Raw genomic sequence first — 18,657 nt, 5'->3', positions numbered from 1 at the left:
TCCAAACCTGGGATTTCTGGTTTGCATTTGGATCACTGTGTGAATTGATTGGTGAGGGGGGGCGAGGTGGGGAAAGAGTGGAATGCTTAATCTGGCTAGGCTATGCAAGGACACTGCTCGTGGCTCCCGTGGGTAGCACAAAGAGCTATGATGACATTGAGAGGTGGTGGAATCCTCACGAGTTATGTTTCATGAGGATAGAAGTGAATATTCCCATTTTCATTGAATTGGATTGAGTCAATGTGGTCACAAGTTTCAAATTCTGTGCTACACACATCAGGTATTTGTAGGGAAGGATCCTGTCATTCCTGGAGTTCATTATGTGTGTGGGAAAATGCTTACTTTAAACTCCCTACCAACTGGGCAAGAACTTGCTATTTAGCAATAATATTTCCCACGGTATATCATGCAGATCATGTAGATAATACAGTTGAAGTATAATCTTTTTAAAGTTGTCTTAACTGGACTAGCCTCCAATGTCCAAAGATTTCAGTGCTAACGTACCGTTCATTTCTAAATGTGCTTTCACGCTTTTCTTTTCATTGCATGAGGATGATAAATAGCTAGAAGAGTAGCTCATTATTTTGGTTGTAGAGATGTTACAGTAGATAATTTTATTTAGAAGTCTGTTGTGATTTACACAGTGCGAGGTATGAGATAAAATCTTCCTTTAACATGCATTCCAGACCATAGATACGCTCAAGGTTGTGCAGCTGTGTGTGCCTTTGTCTGATGATAAGAACATGGGGGTGCAGATTTACAGTAAGTGGCGCATCCCTGCGCATAATTAGCAGGGATGCGCCAGTTATTTTGCATGACTCAAAAAAGCCCTTGCGCCACAATGGATGCACCACATTTACAATGCGGCGCACCGTGACGCAAGGATAGACAGATGCGTGACGCATCTGTTGGCGTAAGGGTGATGCAGTGCTAGAGTTGTGTCGCAAGCAGGACGCAACTCCAGCACTGCTAAGGGGTGCCCTATACCTAACATGCTGCGTCACTCCTTTACGCCTGCCTCAAGCAGGCATAAGGATTTGATATAGCAGGGGCGTGAAAGTGACTCAGTGAAATCTTGTAGATTTCATTGCTACTTTTACTGGGATTCCTTGCGACGAACGCCCACCCTGCATACATTATACCTGATGCAGGTATAATGTAGTGCAGGGCTTCACAACGTGATGCTTCTCACTAGATGCATCACCTTGTAAATATGGTGCATAGTGGTGCATTGTTTACTCCACCACTGCATCACAAAAGTGACGCAACGGTGGCGTAAAAGTGTCGCATGGGGTTTGTAAATATGCCCCGGGGAGTTTACCTGCTCCAGAGAGGTGGCACAATCTGATTGGTCCAAGTTTGGAAAAAGTCAGTTAGGAGACATTCTAAAGAAATGTTCAATGTATTTCAATTATGTGTCATAGAATAGTTGTTAAGAGATCCTGTCCTGACTCGGCTGAGGGAAGCCATTTTCCCTAACTCTGCTATTCGTGAAGCCATATTCCTAGTTCTTGAGTTAAACTCTTGAACGTTTCTGTCATTTTGCCCTGAACCTCAACTTGGTTCATTTCAGACTGAGACCTTCTAATTAGGATTTCCCCCTGCCATCTTTCAATGCTTTATTCAGAATAGGGAAGATAGTTTATGGGCCAATTTGTTCTCTGTTGTGCATTTTGTACTTTATATTGATTTGCATTGTCCTTCACCTGATATATCTAAGTGAATCGATGAATCGATTACCAAATACTGAATTTCATGCTTACATGATCGATTGAGCTACTAACGGAATAAAGCTGTAAACCTTTGATTACTGTGCTAAGAAACCTTCATGGTTTTGGAAACCAACTTCTCTGTCATTCTTGGGGAGCAAGTTAGGCTTCACCGTAAATTTAAATTGATGTACTGATGTTAGCTCCCAGAATACATTTTCGGCTAGTAACCACGCTTATATGACCTGTGACTTAAACAGTTTGACAACTACACCAGACAGAGCCAGAAGGTATAGAACATTCTGCTACATCAAAAGCAAAAAAAAAACAATAACCATATTTTGCGTGGAGTTTTCACCCAGTATATCATCTTCATTTGTGTTTTTTACTGTTTGCAAGTGACATTTTTTCTTGGCGGTCTTGAATAGGTGAAATATATGTTGAAAGGTCTCTCTTCCGTAGAGCAAACCCTCTGCAGTACATTGACTTACTGCTCCATATTGGGTTGCTGTGTTAGTTGAAGGTTTTAAAATGCGAAACTAGGGGCTGCGAGTTTTACCACCTCTTCATGGCAAAAGTGAAACACCCGTTTGTAAATGGGCCATCTGCCGTCTTTGGCAAACGACCCACGGTGGAAATATTGTAAGTGACCATCTTTGATATCAAATCAAATTACTTGTACTGTTCATCTATGTCAGTCTTTGTATGGAGACCTGGAGCACTTCTACCAAACAGAATTCATAGTTTCAACAGTTTCAACTGCTGCTTCTAGGTGAGCGTGGCTAGAACAAATGAAATGCTCCTTAAGAATGTATGAGGTGTGCTCACTTTTGATATGATGATCTGGGATCACAATAGTCTACAGATCTAGAAAGCATTTATGAGGCCGACAACGACCCGATTTGCAGAATCCGGAAGTTTGTAATCTCAAAATTGCTTTTTTTAATGTACAAACCTCACCAGTGACCAGCCTAACTCCGTGTGAAGCGGTCGCTCCAGCCAACCTCCCGACCTGCAAGCGCTATAGTGGTATCGTAGCGATGCCAGTCCACACTGCCATTCATCATATTGATTCTGCACCCGATATCCGGCGTAGCGCCTTGCATTGCGTTATTTGTTTACAATATTTATTCGACCTGTGTGCATAGCGCTGCTTATTGTCACTTCGCATTGCTTTCAGTGTTTAGATTACTTTAACTGACCTGTGTGCGTAGCGCTGCCTCTCCCCCACTGCCATAAACTTAATTGAAACTGACTCGGAAGCCGGTCTGTGGCATAGTGCTCCGCATTACTTTGCTCAGTGATTTTATCAATATTGTGTGCTCCACCGCTAGATCGCACTAGTCGAATTGGCCCCTAAGCACAATTGCTGCCTGATTGTTTGCGCCCATAGCGTCCTGTTGTCCTTGTTGTTGTTGCTTCCACCATTTTGTTGTGCCTGCAGCCTGTCCCTCCCCCTACGCTACCGCCTCTCAGCTCCCCCTCACGAATCACCAGGAACAGCCCGGCTGGGGAGCATCTGTGACCAGCCTAACTCCGTGTGAAGCGGTCGCTCCAGCCAACCTCCCGACCTGCAAGCGCTATAGTGGTATCGTAGCGCTGCCAGTCCACACTGCCATTCATCATATTGATTCTGCACCCGATATCCGGCGTAGCGCTCCGCATTGTGTTATTTGTTTACAATATTTTATTCGACCTGTGTGCAAAGCGCTGCTTATTGTCACTACGCATTGCTTTCAGTGTTTATAATATTTTCAATTGACCTGTGTGCATAGCGCTGCTTATTGTCACTACGCATTGCTTTCAGTGTTTAGATTACTTTAACTGACCTGTGTGCGTAGCTCTGCCTCTCCCCCACTGACATAAACTTAATTGAAACTGACTCGGAAGCCGGTCTGTGGCATAGTGCTCCGCATTACTTTGTTCAGTGATTTTATCAATATTGTGTGCTCCACCGCTAGATCGCACTAGTCGCATTGGCCCCTAAGCACAATTGCTGCCTGATTGTTTGCGCCCATAGCGTCCTGTTGTCCTTGTTGTTGTTGCTTCCACCATTTTGTTGTGCCTGCAGCCCGTCCCTCCCCCTACGCTACCGCCTCCCAGCTCCCCCTCCCACGCTCCGCCCCCCTCCACTTCTCCACTTATGACAGATGCATCAACGCGCAGCGTCCACGCGCAGCAGTCGCGCCCCAGCCGCGCCGAAGGTGCACCAAAGGTAAGCCCGTCTACGCCCGTCCGCGCCTGGATCGCGCCCAGCGCCAGACCCCCTGCCCCTCGCCGTTCCCAACCCACTAAAATCACATATGATGCTGCTACTCTCCTCGCCCTCAACCCCGGACGCTCTCCACAATGCTGCGAAGCCACCCCAGGACGTACTCACGGCCCATTCGCCTGCCTCTCCTGCAAGTTCAACTGCTTCAGGACCCTCACCAACTCCACGTACTCCAAACACAACTCCGACTCAAACCGCCTAAATTGCATCCTGCTCAACACCCGCTCGATCCACAGACACGCAACAGAACTCTGCGACCTAATCGACTCTACGTCACCTGACGTCGCCTTCCTTACTGAAACTTGGATGAACACATCATCAGCTCCCGACATCGCCATTGCCATACCGGACACTTACAAGATTATCCGCAAAGACCGCACCAATCAAACAGGAGGAGGCATCGCCATCATCCACAAGAACAACATCAAAATCACAACCAGCTCCGACGATAACCTTGCAACCGCCGAACACCTCCACTTCCTGATCCACACCGACCCCAGGACCACACTGAGAGGCACCCTCATCTACAGACCTCCAGGTACCCGCACCCAATTCAGCGATGACATCATGGACTTCGTCAGCCCACACGCCCTAGCCTCCGAGAACTACATTCTTCTAGGAGACCTCAACTACCACCTTGAAAACAAACACGACAGCAACACCACCACCCTTCTGGACAACCTGGCCAATCTCGGACTCAAACAACTTGTGGACACCCCCACCCATGTAGACGGACACACGCTTGACCCTATCTTCACATCTAGCAAGCACATCTCCTTCGATCGCACCACAGCTCTCCACTGGACGGACCACAGCTGCGTTCACTTCAGCTACAAAACCTCCCTAACCCACAATCGCCCTCAACCTATTCCTAGGAGAAACTGGAACAAAATCACCTCCGACCAACTCTTCACATCACTCAACCTAAACACCCTCACCCTCTCACTGGACCCAAACCAGGCGGCCACCAAACTCAAGCTATGGATCACCCACAGCGCTGACGAATTAGCACCCCTGAAAAAGCACCAGATCAATTCAACCAGCAAAAAGGCCCCCTGGTTCAATGACGACCTTAAAAAATCCAAGAGCTGACTCCATCATCGCACCCCACCTCCGGGATGTCATCAATTGCTCGTTCAACTCTGCCACCTTTCCTGAAAGCTGGAAACACGCCGAACTCAGCGCCCTTCTGAAGAAACCCACAGCAAACCCTTCTGAACTTAAAAACTACTGTCCCATATCCCTCCTCCCATTCCCGGCTAAAGTCATCGAGAAAGCCGTCTACAGCCAGCTCGCCGCCTTCCCCGAATCCAACAACTCCCTTGATCCATCTCAATCCGGGTTTCGAGCCAAACACAGCACCGAAACCGCCCTAATCGCAGCGACCAACGACATCCGATCACTCCTGGACAACGGAGAAACAGTGGCCCTCATCCTACTCGACCTTTCCGCCGCTTTTGACATAGTCTGCCACAGCACCCTTATACATCGCCTCAGCAACATCGGCATACAAGGAAAAGCCTTGGACTGGATCATCTCATTCCTCGCTGGAAGAACTCAAAGAGTCCGACTTCCCCATTCTACTCAGAGGCCACCAAAGTCATCTGCGGCGTACCTCAAGGATCCTCACTTAGTCCCACCCTCTTCAACGTCTACATGAGTCCTCTCGCCTCCATCGCGTCATCACAACCTCAACATCATCTCTTACGCCGATGACACTCAGCTGATCCTCTCCCTCACCAAAGACCCCAACACCGCCAAAACCAATCTTCACGAAGGCATGAAAGAAGTAGCTGAATGGATGAAACATAGCCGCCTAAAACTCAACTCAGACAAAACGGAAGTACTCATCCTAGGATCTTCCCCCTCAGCTTGGGACGACTCCTGGTGGCCTTCAGCGCTGGGCGCAGCACCCACACCCACAGACCATGCACGTAACCTTGGCTTCATCCTAGACTCCTCTCTCTCAATGTCCAGACAAGTCAACGCCGTCTCGTCCTCCTGCTTCAACGTACTTCGCATTCTCAAAAAGATCTTCCGCTGGATCCCCCTCGAGACAAGAAAGACTGTCACCCACGCACTGGTCATGAGTCGACTGGATTATGGTAACACACTTTACGCTGGAATCACAGAAAAATTACTGAAAAAACTCCAGCACATCCAAAACGCGTCAGCAAGACTCATATTAGATATCCCGCGCCAAGATCACATCACCGGACATCTAAAAGACCTCCACTGGCTTCCCGTTAACAAAAGAATTACTTTCCGCCTTCTCACCCACGCACACAAAGCCCTCTACAATCTAGGACCCGAATGCCTCAACACTCGAATGTCCTTCTACAAACCCACCCGCCAACTTAGATCGTCCAATCATGCCCTCGCCGCAGTCCCGCGCATCCGGAAATCCACCATGGGTGGCAGATCCTTCTCCTTCCTGTCTGCCAAGACCTGGAACTCACTCCCCACCCACCTCCGCCTTACTCAGAACCACATCTCCTTCAGAAAAGAACTTAAAACCTGGCTTTTCGACAAATAATGAACCACTTCCCCTAGCGCCTTGAGACCCTCTGGATGAGTAGTGCGCTCTACAAATGCCAGAACTTGAACTTGAACATTGCAAGAATCACAATTTGAGTTTGTGACTCAAAGCCAGTTTGGTATTTGAAAGGGACCTTGTTAGGTCTCTCTTTCCAAATACAGAAGGGTAGTGGTGTGCCAAATTGCGATCCCAAAATATAAATTTTTTCCTACCCTTCAAAAAGGTGGTAACCCATTCCCAAATGGGAAGGGGTCCATGGAACCCCTTCCGCTTTCAGAATGTTAAAAATATATATTTTTAAGAGCGGGCAGTGTTCCCAAGAACCACTGCCTAGTCTAAAAAAATGAAAGGTAAACTTTTCCTTTTTTTGTTTTTGAAACGCAGATTCTTAAACCTAGCTCCAGTAGTTCCAATTTCGTGCAGTCAACGTTGTTGGTTTAGAACTAATATAAGCTAGAACTGATACTTCAGGGCAGGAAAAGTCACATGCATTTGCATGTATTTGGGTGTCACCTGTTCATGAACATACCGTCACAATGTTTTTTAATAATTATTTTTTATTATTTTTGGGGGGAATAAACATACATATTGTAAGGGACTAAAGAAAAAAGGCGGGTAAGATAAACGCAGTTTCTCATCACAATAAAATATTTCACACAGTGCATGCTGAAGCTATTAAAACCAATTAATAAAAAATAGCAAGAACGATTTCCATGAAATGCAGTTTGCAAACTTATGAGTGACGAGAAGCAACCCCTAGCAGACAGCCTCAGAGCCGTAATCTTAGAACGTGGCAAGATGTTAATTGTACTTTGCAGCTTGCAAATGTTTGGCAGGACCTTGTCAATTCATCTAATAGTGCACAATTTTCGACATTGCCTACATGTAGTAGACACCTGCAGCACAAAAAGCATTTATCGGTCTGTCTCCTACATGCTGTTTCCACTTAGGGTCATTAATGTACTGCAGAAATGCTTCTACCATACCTGGATTGTGTCAGTCTGATATATCGAGTCACAGCTGAAGCAATGCTCATGTTATGTTATGTTATGTTAAAATATTTTATACCGCGCACGTTCACCGGAACGGTTTCATGGCGCTCATAACAAATGTGGAGGGCAAGGGCAGGGGTTTACTCAAATGCTAACTGAAAAAGAAACGTCTTCAATGTCCTACGAAAGCAGTCGTAGGTAGGGCAATGACGGAAAGAGGGCGGAAGGGAGTTCCAAAATTTGGGGGCCAAAAAAGAGAAGCAGAGGTCGCCATGTTTTTTACGTTTAATTTTAGGGATAAGCAGAAAGTTATGGGAGGTAGAGCGAAGGTCTCTTGTGGGTGTGTATCGCTTCAAGCTAGAAGAAATGAAGGCGGGCGCAAGGTTGGAAAGGGCTTTGAATATCGTACAGCCAAGTTTGAAAGTGCAGCATTTGGCCACCGGGAGCCAGTGCAGGCTTCGCAATAGCGGCGAGACGTGCTGATGCTTAGGCTGATGGTATACTAAGCGAGCAGCCTGGTTTTGCACCAGCTGCAGCCTGTGAAGGTGGTAGGCGGGAATTCCTGCGTACAGAGTGTTAGCAAAGTCAATTCTGGACATTACAAGAGCCAAGATGACAAGGATGAGTGCATCTCTGGTGAGGAATCTACTGATTTTGCGTATCCTACGCAGGTGGAAGAAGCAGGATGATGTTACAGCACTAATCTGAGGCCTCATAGATAGGTCACCAGAGATGACTACAACAAGGCTCTTCACAGAGTTGACAGGACGAGGGAGGATCCCAAGTGATAGGGGCCAAAAGCTGTCATTCCATGGGTTGGCGGATCCACCCACCAGCACAAGCTCAGTCTTTGTGGGGTTTAATTTGAGCTGGCTGTGAGACATCCATTCTGAGATGTCTAGCATGGTGGTTTGAAAACTGATACGGGAGGAAAGGGAAGTGTCAATGGGGAATATTAACTGCAAATCATCCGCATAGTTGAAAATTGTGGCAGAGGATTTGCGAAGGGAGACTATTAGGGGCTGCATATACAGATTCAAAAGCAAAGGGGATAGGGCGGAGCCCTGAGGGACTCCGCAGGAAAGGGGAGAATAAGAAGCAGAAAAAGTAGACAAGTGTACGGCCTGGGATCGCTTGTCTAGGAAAGATCTGACCCAGTCTAGGGCTACGCCCTGGATGCCGGCATTGTTGACACGGTCGATCAGTATAGTATGATCGACCGTGTCAAAAGCCGCTGACAAATCCAACAGGACAAGGGCTTGAGAGATGTTATTGTCGTCACCAGTTCTTAAAGTGTCCATAACAGCCACGATGACCGCCTCAGTAGAATGAAGAGGGCGGAAACCAGCCTGTTGGGGATCTAAAAAGGACGAGCTCTCAATAAAGGCACTTAGACAGCGCGTGACGTAGGTCTCCAAAATCTTTCCTAGGTAGGGGAGAAGGGAGATGGGCCTGTAATTACTTAGGACTGTAGGGTCAGCGTTGGATTTTTTTAGGATTGGTATCACAACTGCCTGTTTAAAGGAGTCCGGAACCACTCCAGTAGACAGCGAGTTGTTGAGTAGTGCCAAAGCGGGGTCAGGGCAGGCCAAGAAGATTTCTTTGAGGATCTGGGGAGGGCAACAGTCATTGGGGGAGCCGGAACTAACTTTGTGCAGTAACCTATGGAACTCAGTGATAGAGATAGGGGGGAAGACATCCAGATGATGGGGATTATTGGGGGGTAAGGGAAGAGGAGAAGAGGATGGGGGCAGGGGGATATTGTTTTTAATAGTGATAATTTTGTCCAAAAAATAAGTATTTAATGAATCGCACAGAGCCTGAGTGGGTAGGGGTGGGGGAGTGACCCGGTCTGGAAGAGAGAGCTCATTCATTATGGAGAATATATCCTTTGCCTTAGAGGCAGACTCCATAATTTTGTGAGAGAAGTAAGTTGTCTTGGCCGAAAGGATGGAAGATTTGTAGGCTTTTAAACGGTTCACAAATTCAAGTTTGAGTTGTGGATCGTAGTTGCGTCGCCATCGTCGCTCGGCCTGACGAAGAGCAAGTTTATCTAGTTTTAGTTGATCTGTGAACCACCGCTGGGCATCATGAGGGCGCATGGATTTTATGGTTTTCAGAGGGGCGACAGAGTTACATGCAGACAACAGCCATTGTTCGAGAGTAGAGGCCTGACGAGTCACTGAACCAGAGGGCAAAGGTGCTGTAGATGCCAATATGGAGTGAAGTTCCGTCAGATTGGCTTCCTTCCAATTCCGGGCTAAAACATTGGTCGTGGGGGGGGGGGGTGACAGGGGGTAGATAAGTTAAAAGAAAAGGAAATGAAATAATGATCTGACCAGGAACACGGAGTCACTATGGGGGGGGCAAGATTTCGAGGTTAGCCGTCCAGACCTGGTCCAGGATGTGACCCTTACAGTGAGTGGGTGTTCTGATAAATTGACGACAATTCATGCTTAAAAGGAGGTCCGAGAATTCCTCCGATAAGCGACTTTCCCGAGGGTCAGAGGGCCAATAATTAAAATCACCAATGATGATAACCTTAGCGTTGTTGATGATAAGTTGAGAAATAAGGTCACCGAACTGTTGGGGAAAGGAAGGCATGTAATCAGGGGGTCTGTACACGAGGACACAGATGAAAGAAGACCTAATGGAGGTAAATTTAATAACAAGGCTTTCTGTTTTGGGGATCGCAGCACAGGCCAAGGTGGTAAAGGTGTACTGTGTACGGATGATAGCTGCTACCCCACCTCCGGCTTGCCCAGCTGGGCGATTAGATTGCAAAATATAATAGCCGGTAGGAATGGCGGCAAGAATATCGGGGACTGAGTCATCAGTCAGCCAAGTTTCGGAAAAGAGTAGAATGTCTATGGCTCTTTCATCTCGTAGCTGAAAAATTTCAAGCTGATGTTTCACCATAGACCGGGTATTGAGATACAGCACGGTCAGGGGAGAAGTCCCTAGCATTGGTATAGAGTGATGAGACGGTACGGGCTCGGGGCATAAGGGGGGGTCGCAAGGGCAGAAGAGCCCGGGAAGACCAAAATACCACAATCCTGGGCTGCCCTGGCTGCACGAGGCAAAAGGGGCACAGCATGGCGGAGCGTTAAGAGGTCGGCGGAAGAATAGGAAATGATTTGAGCATTATAAGTGGCCGCTAGACGCGACCGGCTGCGGACGGGCGCAGACGGGCTTGACTAAGGCGCGACTTCGGCGCGAAGTCGGCACTCCCGCTGCGCTTCCGCCACAACTGCTTGTCTGAGAGAAGGGCCTTCTGTGCCATGGTTTAGAACAGTATGAGGAATACAGTGCCAAAGAAAAGTAATGTCACCTGAAACACTGCTCCAAGCAGAAATAATGGCCATGGAAAAGAACCTTACAGTGTTAAATTACCCTCAGAATACTGAGCCGCGAAGCAAGATTTCAAAATTTAGAAATCCCAATTCCTTTTTGAGCATACTGACACTATTTTTGAAATAATTCTTTTGATTGTTGTTTTGGGATAACCAGAAAAAATAAAGGAAGGTAAGATAAAAGGGGGGGTAAAAAAAACGAAATACATCAGCAGTTTCTCATCACAATAAAATAGCATTTCATACAGTGATTACTAAGACTATTAAACTCATTAAAAAAACTGAATGACAGTTTTATGAAATCAAACAATTAACATGAAATCTCACAGGAGATTTCAATTTGAGTTATGAGTTTCATCCAAGCTGGTGTTTTTGAAATGATGGATTATTTCCCACTGAACGTTTGCCCATATTACATCTCTTCTCCAATCATTTGTAAATCCTATTCTTTCTTGTCTGATCCTATAATCCACCTTGACACAAACTGTCATTAAACTCCCCAACCACAATCATTCCAATTTCCTTTGACCACCGGCCCCGGGAAAGTGGGCTTCTTTCAATGATGTATATTTTTGTCAATATCAATTCCGCCTAGTCATCCCTCTCAACCTAGAGCTTGTCTATTTACTTGCCCATTTACTCCTCACCTCCCCTGTAATGGCTTCCTGAAAGGCATTCCCCTGCTTTGCATTTGTAGGTCTTTTGTAGGAACTCCATTTCAACATGGACCAATTTCTGCAATTTCAGATCATGTTTTAACTTTCTTAAGATCTCTGTAGCATCAGTTTTACTTGTTTGTGCATTCCTTGAATATTTTCCCCTTCTGCAGCCCTTGACATATTTGTCAACTTCCATTAACACTGACATTTTCTGAATTGATTACCACTCAGTTCTTTCTTTTTTTCATGTTAATTCCAATCCATACATTTTCTGACTATAAGTGATTATCCTGCTTCCTTTTGTTAATGCACACTGTCCGACTCATTGCAAGGCAAAGTCAAAAAAGGAATGGTTCGCTTACCTGAGATTGTGCTTTGAGTGGATCCATAGTCTGTTGGGATAATAGAATATGAAAACACTTTAGTCTTGCAGGCAATGTACATTAAAATAAAATACATTTAATGGAGGATTAATTTAAAGGCACACGGATCTGGGTCCCAAAATGTCCAGTGTTTTATCTTTGCATCAAGACCATGGCGGCCCGAGGCCGCTGTACAGCCTATTCTCACTGTCTAGTTGCTTCTGTATTTTTGGCCAACCATGAAAAAAACACAGAGATGCTTAGTCAGTGAACACAACGACAATCTCTTTGTTGCTCTCTTTTATTGTCTACTACTATCTCTCCATAAATATAAGTGCACACACACGTGCATACACACACTTACAGAAGAAGTGTACTTATGGGATGTTTTCGTAAGTATGCCCCACTTCACCTACTCATTGACAAATATCGTTTTGAGAGTAGGTGTGAAGAATCTGACTCACATATGGGGGCTTTTAATCAGGTCCATAGATGGTAAGTGCTGAGAGCCCCCCTCGTTCTCAAATGGTCTATTGATTCTTAATAGGATAAAGCTTGTCAACCATCATATCTATGACAAACCCATCTGCCTCCCTATACAGGTGGCGTGCATGGAGAGGCCAAATGGTAGTCACAGAGGGTGGCAGGCATTGCCTTTGAGTCCATTATTGCACATTACACTAGAATAAGGGACCCGATCATTACAGAATGGAAGGTGAGCAGCTGTGGCAACCTCTCTGTCAAATGCTTATTCCATAGGTTCCTCAAACCAGGGCTGGAGCCATCAGGGGTCTGGATAGGCCAGGCACACCATAATAAAGCGTGCCCTCCCTTTGCAACTGGCAGCAGGCAGGGCTCACAGTTCAAGGTCAAGAGAAAGTTTTCAAAAGAAAAGCTTAGCTCATATTAGCACTTCCCCCACCTGAGAATTTGTTCAGCATTAAACAGTTGTACATTGTGAAACAAAAGTCAAACCCATTCCTTAATTTTCAAATAATAAGTGAAACTGCTCCTACATGGTCATCTACAAAAATAGATGAACTTCATAATGAAGCACTGATCAGTGTAATACATGCATTATTGAAAAGCTTGTTTTAGTTATAATCTCTCTTTTTAGGTGGAGCCTAGCTGCTGCGCACATACGCTGTTCGCTCTGGGAGACTGCGTAGTAGAGTATGGGAGAGAAGCTGCGTCCACTCTCCTCCCATATTTTTCATTGTCTTGTGTCATTGTTTTTTATAAAGGCTGCCTTCAGATTTGTTAATAGGTTTGGTAGTCCCTCCTTACTATGGCCTTGTCTTCATTTGTACCCTCCAAGGGCGAATGGCCGAAACCTCCCAAGACTTCTGCAATAAAATGGCTGACTTCTTCAGAACTAAGGTAACTGAAATTTTTGATAAATTCAATAACATTACGAATGAGGAACTGTCAGATAACCTCAGGAACATAGAACTTACGTCCTCATCTCTGAACAAATTTATCCCCCCATCATTACCAGAAATAAAAGATCTCATCAAAACCACTATGTCAGGATCCCCTCTCGACCCTTGCCCACCCACCATTATCAAACTAACATCTGACGTAGTAGCACCAATCCTGGAGAACATTTGCAGTACCATCTGTGAAACAGGAAAATATCCCCAAAATTGGAAAACCGCAATAATAAAACCACTTTTAAAAAAACCAACCCTTAACACCTTGGAACTAAAAAATTACCGCCCTATAGCAGCTCTCCCTTATCCATCTAAAATTCTTGAAAAAGCCATAAACAAACAGCTGGCCAACTACATTGACCAAAACAACCTGTTAGACAACACCCAGTTCGGGTTCAGAAGAGGACATGGAACAGAGACAGCGCTCATCAAGGCCTCTGAAGAGATCAGACAGATCATGGACCAGGGAGGTTCGGCTGTTCTGATCCTGCTAGATCTATCAGCGGCTTTTGACACGGTCGATCATAACATCCTGATCGACCGTGTCAAAGCCTTGGGCATAAAGGGCAGGGCTGCGGAACTTCTGACATCTTTCCTAGCCAATAGAGAACAGTCAGTGAAGATGGGGAACTTCTATTCACCAACATTTGTGCTGCCGTGCGGAGTCCCCCAGGGATCCTCGCTGAGTCCGACACTTTTCAACATCTATGTGTCGGACTTGGCGAGGGTCATTAAAACCTATGGAATGGGAGTGACTTCGTACGCCGACGACACCCAGCTGGTGTTGGCAGTACATAAGAACGGGATCGAAGTGGCAGCCAACTTTCAGACTGGCATGAGAGCCATCAGTCGTTGGATGGACAACAATTGCCTAAAATTAAACACCGATAAGACCGAGGTAATGGTGTTTGGAGACCTAAAACCAGCTTGGTCCCCGATCTGGTGGCCACCGGAAATGGGCAACCCACCTATCCCTGCCTCAAAGGTCAGAAACTTAGGAGTGTTGTTCGACAACAAACTGAGTTTCACTAATCACGCCAACGCAGTAGTCTCCTCTTCCTTCTTCACGCTACGGAAAGTGAAAAAGCTACTACCTTACCTTCCACTATCCGCAGGGAAAACCCTGATGTCCTCCTTGGTGCTCTCCAAGGTGGACTACTGTAATGGGCTTCTGCTGAATGCTCAGGAGCAGGTCCTCAAAAAGCTACAAATGGTGCAGAACGCCGCGGCGCGAATCCTGACTAGAACTCCCAAGTTTGCATCAATCTCATCAGTCATCTACCAACTGCACTGGCTCCCAATAAAAAAGAGAACAAAATTCAAGGCTCTGTGCATCATATACAGGGTACTGAATAACCAAGGACCCGACTTTTTTAGGGAATCACTGCAGCTGTACGTTCCCAATAGAGCGCTAAGATCAGCCTCTTCCGCATCACTATGCGTTCAACGAGTGAGAACAGTCACTTGGGGAGACAGACGCTTCTTGGTGGCCGCCTCGAGGCTCTGGAACTCCTTGCCCCATCACATAAAAACCAGCGCCTCACTGCTGCTCTTCAGAAGGCAAGTGAAGACATGGTTATTCACTCAATAATGCACAGGATGTGCCTCTCCGTTTCTGCCCAGCGCCGAGACACCACTTGTGGTATTTGTTCGCGCTTTATAAATTTAGAAATAAATAAATAAATAAATGGCCCTTTTACTTAGGTTGTTAAACTGGACCTGTTATTTAGTCTGTAAGCACTATTTACTTTATTGAGTTTCTCTTACTGCAGGCCGGACATGTGCTGCATCAGCTGAAACCTCTTGTGTTTTAAGGTAGCCTGGCCACCCCTGTAAAAGTGTGCCTGCTTTCAATCAATTTAATCTGGCCTTATCTGGTGTCTATTTTAACCCCCTCCCCCAAGTACAATGGATTTAGAAATATTTAGCTAATTAAGTCATGTGAATTCCAGGTAGCACATAATCCTGTGCTAATGGGCTGAAGCTGATAACAGCACATCTGTGTTACATGTCATCTGTACTAAAGCCACCTGATGGTTTGTTTTCAAAAGATGCCACCATCACCGCCAATACCACCACCACTCCCAATACTACCACCATCAATACCAACACCAACACCATCAACACCACCAATACAAATACCACTACCACCACCAATACCACTACCACACACGACCAATACCACCAGCAATGCCACTGATCCCACCCCACCAATACCACCACCAATACCACTACCACAACCACCAATACCTATACCTCCACCACCACCAATACCACTACCACCAATGCCACCAACACCACCAATACGAACACCAAAACCAACACCACCAATACAACCACCAATACCATCAATACCACCAATACCACCACCACCACCACCAATTCCAATACCAGCACCACCAATATCCCCACCACCAATACCACCACCACCAATACCACCACCCCAATACCACTCCCACAACCACCACCAATACCACCACCATCAATACCACCACCAATACCACCACTACCACTAATACATCACCACCAATGCCACCACCACCAATACGGCCAACACCAATACCACCACCAACACCAATACCACCACCACTAATAATACCACCACCACCAATACCACGACCAATACCACCACCACCTCCACCAATATCACCACCACCAATACCACCACCACCAATACCACCACCACTAATACCACCAATACCACCCCAACTACCAATACCACCACCCCCAATATGACTCCCACCACCACCAACAATACCACCACCATCAATAACACCACCAATACCACCAACAATATCACCACCACCAATACCACCAATACCACCACCACCACCACCAATACCACCACCACCAATACCACCATCACCAATACCACCACCAACACCACCACCACCAATACCACCACAATACCACCTCCACTAATACTACCACTACCACCAATACAACACCACCAATACCACTACCACCAATACCACCACCAGCAAACACAATACCCCCACCACTACCAATTCCACTGCAGATACCACCAATACCACCACCACCACCACAAAACCAATACCACCACCACCAATTCCAATACCACCACCACCAATACAGCCACCAATACCAACCCCACCACTAATATCACCACGACCAATACCACTACCAATACCACCACAACCACCAAAACTACCAATACCACCACCACCATTACCACAATCACCACCAATACACCACAAATACCACCAATAGTACCACCACCACCAATATCACCACAACCAATACCATCACCACCAATACCATCACCACCACCACTACCACTACCCCCACCCCCACACCACCACTACCAACACTACCAACACCAATACGACCAACACCAAAACCATCAATACCACCACCAATACAACAACCACCAATACTACCACCACCAATACCACCACCAATACCACCACCACCAGTACCACCAATACCACCACCACCAATACCACCAACAATACCAATGCCAATACCACCATTACCACCACCAATACCCCATCACCAATACCACCACCAAAACCACCACCACCAATACCATTACCACCACCACCAATACCAATACCGCCACCACAATACCACCACCACCAATACCAGTGCCACCACCAATACCAGGACCGCCACCACCAATACCACCGACAATACCAACACTATCACCAGGGATACCAATACCACCACCACCACCAATAGCAATAATGCCGCCTCCACCAATACCACCACCACCATTACCACCACCACCAATACTACCACCAATACCACAAACACCACCAATACCACCACTAATACCATTACCAATACCACCACCAATAACAATACCGCCACCAATGCCAATTCCACTACAAACACCACCAATACCACCACCACAACAAAAAGAATACCACCACCACCAATTCAATACAGCCACCACCAATACCACCACTACCAATACCACCAACACCAATACCACAATCACCACCAATACCAACACTAATACCACCACCAATACCACCACTAATACTACCACCAATACTACCACCACCAATATCACCACCACCAATACCACCAATACCACCACCACCAATACCACCACCACCACCACCACTACCACCGCCAATACCATCATCACCAATACCACTACTACCAATACTATCAACACCAATATCATCAATACCATCAATGCCACCACCAATACAACCACCACACCACCAATACCACCACCAGTATCACCAATACCATCACCACCAATTCCAATACCACCAGCAATACCAATGTGATTACCACCACTACAAATACCACCACTAATACCACCAAAACAATGACCACCAATAGCAGTACCACCACCACCACCAATAGCAGTACCACCACCACCACCAATACCAGTACCAGTACCACCACCAATACCAGGACCACCACCACCAAATTCACTGACAATACCAATACTACCAACACCAATACTACCACCACCAATAGCAATACCACCACCACCAATAGCACCACCTCCACCAATACCACCACCAATACCAGCACCACCAATACCATCAATACCAATACTGAATGTGACTTGTTATTTTGCATGCAATTAGTTTGCATGCCATTACTATGCGGTTTATACTTAGCATTAACCATTACTATGCAAGTTTTTAGTTTGCATACCATTACGTTGAAAGTGTTAATATATGCGAACCTCAAACTTGCCTAGTAAAAAAAACAACACTACATACACATACACTACACTACACATCCAAAAGTTAAAAACACACTACCCAAACCCTCGAAAAGTACACCACCCTACACTACTGAAACACCATTACACTATGCTAAACCCTAAATCACTACCCCCTGCATGACACTTCCCTGCAGGGGGTAGTGATGGTTTGTTTTCAAAAGATGCCACCATCACCGCCAATACCACCACCACTCCCAATACTACCACCATCAATACCAACACCAACACCATCAACACCACCAATACAAATACCACTACCACCACCAATACCACTACCACACATGACCAATACCACCAGCAATGCCACTGATCCCACCCCACCAATACCACCACCAATACCACTACCACAACCACCAATACCTATACCTCCACCACCACCAATACCACTACCACCAATGCCACCAACACCACCAATACGAACACCAAAACCAACACCACCAATACAACCACCAATACCATCAATACCACCAATACCACCACCACCACCACCAATTCCAATACCAGCACCACCAATATCCCCACCACCAATACCACCACCACCAATACCACCACCCCAATACCACTCCCACAACCACCACCAATACCACCACCATCAATACCACCACCAATACCACCACTACC

The 18,657-nt window shown here is 46.2% G+C and overlaps 1 protein-coding gene across 2 annotated transcripts in view; it reads right to left on the bottom strand.

Annotated features, from left to right (window-relative positions):
• The window catches only part of LOC147703583 (uncharacterized), a 1,699,045-nt gene that overhangs the window by 1,628,378 nt on the left and 52,010 nt on the right, over nt 1-18,657 (bottom strand). For both annotated transcript variants that reach the window (XM_086931923.1, XM_086931924.1), the window contains exon 3: nt 11,887-11,916. In XM_086931923.1, coding sequence (XP_086788049.1) covers nt 11,887-11,916 — 30 coding nt within the window. The remainder of the gene's footprint in view (nt 1-11,886; nt 11,917-18,657) is intronic.

The sequence above is a fragment of the Lissotriton vulgaris genome, chromosome 7 (genome assembly GCF_964263255.1).
Source record: "Lissotriton vulgaris chromosome 7, aLisVul1.2, whole genome shotgun sequence".
Taxonomy (NCBI): domain Eukaryota; kingdom Metazoa; phylum Chordata; class Amphibia; order Caudata; family Salamandridae; genus Lissotriton; species Lissotriton vulgaris.
The sequence above is the reverse complement of the archived record's forward strand: the minus strand, read 5'-3'. Positions and strand labels throughout refer to the sequence as shown.